The sequence below is a fragment of the Anguilla anguilla genome, chromosome 5, assembly GCF_013347855.1.
Source record: "Anguilla anguilla isolate fAngAng1 chromosome 5, fAngAng1.pri, whole genome shotgun sequence".
Lineage (NCBI taxonomy): Eukaryota > Metazoa > Chordata > Actinopteri > Anguilliformes > Anguillidae > Anguilla > Anguilla anguilla.
Genome location: NC_049205.1, coordinates 62,597,765 through 62,603,764, shown reverse-complemented (window position 1 = coordinate 62,603,764; position 6,000 = coordinate 62,597,765). Strand labels below are relative to the sequence as shown.

At 41.1% G+C, this 6,000-nt stretch overlaps 1 protein-coding gene across 2 annotated transcripts in view; it reads right to left on the bottom strand.

Moving 5' to 3' along the window:
* Window positions 1-4,940: 4,940 nt before the first annotated feature.
* The window catches only part of LOC118227971 (polycomb group RING finger protein 3-like), a 33,947-nt gene continuing 32,887 nt past the window's right edge, over window positions 4,941-6,000 (bottom strand). For both annotated transcript variants that reach the window (XM_035419113.1, XM_035419111.1), the window contains 2 exons: window positions 5,653-5,733; window positions 4,941-5,020 (listed from right to left, as the gene is read on the bottom strand). In XM_035419113.1, the coding sequence (XP_035275004.1) occupies window positions 4,973-5,020; window positions 5,653-5,733 (129 nt within the window). In that variant the 3' untranslated portion in view covers window positions 4,941-4,972. The remainder of the gene's footprint in view (window positions 5,021-5,652; window positions 5,734-6,000) is intronic.

Below are 6,000 nucleotides of genomic sequence, written 5' to 3'. Positions count from 1 at the left end.
ACCGACCGCAATTGAGATAGTTAGCTGTTACTGAAAACTGCAATTTCAAAACCAGATCCCCTCTATAACGAAAACGAACGTAAAACACAAAATATGAACGCAAGCTCCTTATTGGACGACAGAGTTCCAGAACATGCAGCCGGGTGTCCAGTAAAACAGTTTCCCTTTTTTTTTTTGTTTTTTTGATTGGCAGCTGATGTATGGCTCACGGGGGCTTTGTGACAGTGAAGGCTGGTTGCTGTGGCAACACGTGTAGGCCGGCCCATCTCACAGACGCACATCCCATCGAACACCCTCAACTGCCAAAAGCACCTTGTTGCTTTTCTTTTTTTTTTGTCAGGGTTGCTAAACTGTCACTGTCAAGCTGGTGCAGTCTATGTATGCCCTGGCTGTTGGGTCAAAATAATATTTTATCATGATAAAAAAAACTAAAATAAAAAAAGGAAAAATGTATCAAAATCCCCTCCAAAAAACTAGACACTAAGAAGGACAGTCATACTGGTTAATGTTCCCTCTCTGGTTTATAAACTAGAAAAAAAAGTATATTCCTGCAGTGTGTACAGTTAACATTAAAGACATCCAGGGCTGTAAACTGTAATAAGAGGACACTTTGCTTCCCAAACTACTGCTTCACTTGGCAAACGATGCTGGAGGACATTAAGTATTATCCAGACTCTACTCTATTCCACAGTATCCGGGCGGTCATGGGATAACCTGGACTTCAGAATGGCCTATCTCGATTGAAAAACTGCAAATACATCAATTATAACCTGCAATCACCTTTCCTGGGCATATACAAGAAAATGGAAGTAGCAGTAGGAGCTAATCAATCCAAGAGTCTCACACTAACAGTGTCCCTATTCACTCCGATACAGCTGCCCGGTTAACTACCACTGAACACGCCAAGATTCATCATGTTCTTCAAAGATACAGCAATGATCCTCCTCTGACTAAAAAGCCTTGATACTTGATACTTTCATTCTCTGATACTTTCATTCTCAATTGATCCGATTTGCACACACACATACACACACACACACACACACATAAAAACAAACACAAAAACAAACAAAAAAAAGAAAATCACATCTCTCCTGAAGACTGAGGAACGGACAGTTTAGCAAACCCCCCGAAAAGGGCGACACTGAGAAGAAAAAATGGCCGAGCAAGATGGCGCGTTTCTGGAGACGAGCCTGGAAGCCCACAGCGTTCCGACCGGAGGCTGACCAGCACCGTGCTGAGTTCATGCTGTAGATATCTGAGCACCATCGACGTTGAGTTGATACCGTAAATACACGAGCACAATCGGCGTTGAGTTCATACTGTAAAATACGCGAGCACCATCGACGTTGAGTTCATACTGTAAAATACGCGAGCACCATCGACGTTGAGTTCATACTGTAAAATACGCGAGCACCATCGACGTTGAGCTCATATTGTACACACGCGAGCACCATCGGCAGCTTCTGATTCTGCCAAACGTGGGTGGCCAACCGTCACCATGGAAACACTCTGCCCCAAAACTCCATCCCAGAGCTCAATGGACACCTGAACGGCACTCACCAGAGTACTAAATACAAAAACAAACTTAAAAAAAAAAAAAAGAAATTTAAATATGTGCCTTTGTCCAATAACAACTGTTTTTTAAAAAAGCCACAGATACTGTTTATACACAAACTGACACAGATCTTCCGGTTTGAAACATATAACTTGTGCTAAACAGTTTAGCAAACTTTTGAGATTCTTTAGCAAAGGTGAGGATGACAAAATAAAACCCAAATATTACCAGTCATGTGACAAATGTATATTGCTTCTTTAATCATCAGCCTTGAAAAAAGATTTTTTTTTAAACTGATGGACAATAACTTGGCTTTTTTGAGGATATAATCCAGGTAGCACAATAATACGTAATTCATCGTTCATAAATATTTTTTTAAATGCGTGAGAAAAATGTTAAATTCATATGGCTGTCCATCACTGCTTGCCTAGGCTGAATTAACAACGCACCTGTTAAGACGACATCTCACCGTGGTGTCTGACACCACCTGTCTCTACTCCAGTCTATATAAACTCGTATCTGGCTGTATGCGTAATGGGGATCTGAATAATCCACCGTGTTTATGTATAATCTGAAAAATAAAAAAATGAGATTTCTTACTGGATTAAAAACCTGATGCTAGTCCCAGCTAAGTATTGTATTGGTTAAGGAATACCGAAGTAAGCAATTCCATCATGGTAACCCCATTTTGCGTCAACAGATCCTGACATCCAAACCTGACACATTGGTTTCCGTTACTTTGAATGAAATTCAAAGTTGCCCATTTCATCAACTCATCAACATAAATGGCTGAATGTTTTCTAATCTCCGGAAACCATCCTTAATTTTAATTTAATTTAATGTATTGTTTATAGATTCATGGTGATTTGCTTCGACAATCTTTTTTTTTTTTAAATTTAAAAAACAGGGTAAATGACGTAATCGTCTAGGTAAGATATAGAAATACGTAAAAGATAAAGTCACTGCGCGCATTTAGAGGACGGGGAGGATCAAGATAAATCTTTTAGAGAGCGTGGCAACCAATCAGGGGCTAAACGTATGAGTTACTTGCATACAAAATATCTTTCAAAAAAAGCACCTTTCAAATCAGGGAATCATTCAGAAAAGAGTAAAATCATGGAAGGCAGAACTTTCACTGAGATACTCTTCCTGTTTTGTGGTAGAGTAAAAAACCTTAATTATTTTTTAGCCATGTTTGTTTCTGGGAAATGTTAGCCTTAGAGGCTAACGTGAGCTGGGTCTGAAGTATGTCTGCAATTTCAAACCGTTTGCTATCTTGTGATTCTAGACACATAAAACATTACAATTCACTTTGGTCTTCAGAATATCTGTGTGTACAGAAAAATTTTACACGGTATATAGTGAGGTTAGGGAAGGGCCCGTCAAAAAGTCTTTGCATATCTGAACAGTGTCATTTTATCAGTGAGTTAGATTTAAATTTTTCTGGAAACACCAAGTAAACAATTTAATGCCATCCCAAAACGTTTCTTAAAAGTAATTTTTTCTTTTTTACATTTTAAGGTACATATTACAACCAAAAACAAAAAACAAAAAAAGGAGACAATTTTTTTCCCCATTGCATGTAAATGGCTTCGGCTTATTGAGTAATAAAATTCCTAATTTGCATTCAAACAGCTTTTCTGGATGGAAAGCAGGTGCCGGTGGAGCTGGGCAGAGGAGCCTTTGGCACCGAAGCTGGGTTTACGGTGAGAAATGGTTCGGTTCCCAGAGGCTGCCCTTTGGACCCAATGCACACTCTGCAGGATGGAAATTTAAAATGATCACGCATTTCTTATGCATGAGGCTGTAGGTCATTTGATTTGCTGAGAGGGCTGCTATAACTGCCAAACGTGACAGGGGCGAGGACAATGAAAGGATGGATGGAGGGAGGGGGGGGGAGGGAGAGAGAAAGGGAGAGAAAGGGAAGAGGGCAGGGCAGAAGGGAGGGAGGGAGAGAGAAAGAGGGAAGGAAGCAGGGAGGGGGAGAGAGAGGGAAGAAGGCAGGAAGGTAGCGATGGGGAGAGAGAGAGAGGAAGGGAAGGAGGGAGAGAGGGAGGGAGGGAGAAAGAGAGAGAGAGATCTGCTCAGAATGATGGATAGATATGACCCTTCCCTTGCATCAGGAGTCCACTGCTAGATTTTTTTGGCGTGTCTGACCATGTAATACGCACTCGTATTCTCGAATTACGAAGCTGGAATGTATTTAAAATGCAAATTCATCTTAGCTTGCTGCCCCCTCTCCCCCCAAACTGCAATTATAGCAATTATAGCACTTTTGGAAAACATGCCTAGAACTCTCTCAAAACCTCTCGTAATCACTTTTTATATACAATACTGATATATAGGACATAAGTTACTATGCAACAAAAAAAAATAAAAAAATGTAATTCATCATATTCACAATTGAAATTAAAAAGGATAAAGAATTCCCGGAGACAATATATAACTCATATAAACAGTTTAGAAATTATGTAATATATATATATTCTTTTTTACTCTCTCTGGCCTTTAGGGTTGTAAGTCTGGGTAATAGTGTGGGGAAAGTAAAATGTTTGATCTGCATGGGCTGTTTGTAAGCACAGTGGATATTTAACACAAGGATTGGGTTACAGCAAAGCAAGGAGAGCTTAGCATGGATAGTTGTAAAATTAATAATAATAATAATAATAATAATGATAATAATAATAATAATGATAATAATAATAATTCTCACGCAACTCCTTGCTTTCTGGTTCTTGTGTAAAGAAAGCACCGGTACTGTCTCTTCCACTCTAACATATGTACAAAAGTATAAATATACGCTTTCTTAAATTTTCACATATCTAGGACATAGCGGGACACAAGGCCTCCCTGTTCTCCTTGCACCCCACCCCCACCTCCTCCCCACATCTGCAACATGGATTTGTGTTCCTGGTTGTGTTTTGGGTTTGTGTTCCTTGTCGTGTTTTGGTTTGTGTTCTTGGTTGTGTTGTGGATTCGTATTTTTGGTTTGTGTTCCCGGTCATGTTTTGGGTTTGTGTTCCTGGTTGTGTTTTGGTTTGTGTTCCCAGTCATGTTTTGGGTTTGTGTTCCTGGTTGTGTGTTCCTGGTTGTGTTTTGGGTTTGTGTTTTGGGTTTGTGTTCCTGGTTGTGTTTTGGGTTTGTGTTTTGTGTTTGTGTTCCTGGTTGTGTGTTCCTGGTTGTGTTTTGGGTTTGTGTTTTGGGTTTGTGTTCCTGGTTGTGTGTTCCTGGTTGTGTTTTGGTTTGTGTTCCCGGTCGCGTTTTGCTGGTCGGGGAGAGGCAGACTTGCAGGTTGTCCTGTGGGTTTTGACGCACCATGAGTCGGGGGGGTGATAGTCTCTGCATTATGCAGTGCAGTCCTGGGCCTGGGGGCGGGGGTGGGGGGGGGGGGGGTTCCAGGGGGGGGCCCGCTTCCTACAGCAAATCCATTTTGGGTCTGTAGTAGAGCAGGAGGGGGGACTTCTGAAGAGAAAGAGAAACACGCAGGGTGTAAAACACAGGGGGTCAAAACAAGGCAGTAAAGAGATACTTTCTGGCCACATAAATTCCACGATAGTTAACTTGAACTACACGTCATAACGAATGACACATGGATGACACAACACCTGCCGTAACCAGCCGTGAGAGCTTATTAGTGTGTCTGACAAACATAATACCAATGCAATAAATATGTCATATTCTTCAACCGCTACGAGTACGTATCAACCGCTTACCAATAACTAATTACAACAAACTAACCGGGACATGCATTACTACAGTGTCCAGCATTCATTATAAGCTGTAATGCACTGTAATACACTGCCGTGACTGGTTATGACAGGTGTTATAGCGCCCTTATGGAGGCTCTATGCAGGCTTTATGGCAGTATAGCTGCAGTAAAGTGGCTGGGTGAATTCCCCCGCTGCTTCACTGCTTGGGTAAGCCGTCGGAAAACCACTAAGTGTTCAGAAGAGCGGAGAGAAGTCATTAAAGACAGGAAGCAGGGGGGGATGTTATATCCTCTGTGCAGCACTGCTCTCTGGACACAGCCCAAAGCACTCTCTCTTTAGCTTTATCTCTTGATAAGACAACACCCTGTAATAAGCTGCACTTGCCTTAAATCTCCACCGGGTCACCACGACAAATTTCAGTGTGTGGTCCTTTCCCAAAATCTCTTCGTTGCATAAAATGTCGAGCTGGTGAGAGAACATATTAAAGCCATTTTAAAAAATCATATTCTCTGTCTTTCACACACACACGAACACACACACACACAGTCTCACTCGCACTCACACACACACTCACACTCACTCACAGTAAATTACACACACAGAAACAATCTATTTAAAATGTATATATGGCACATAAACATATGAATCACATATGCATTATGGGAAGTGATACATTAGGCTGCTTTACTTAATCAGACTCAATGTCAGACTCCAAACCCTGATGGAGGAGGA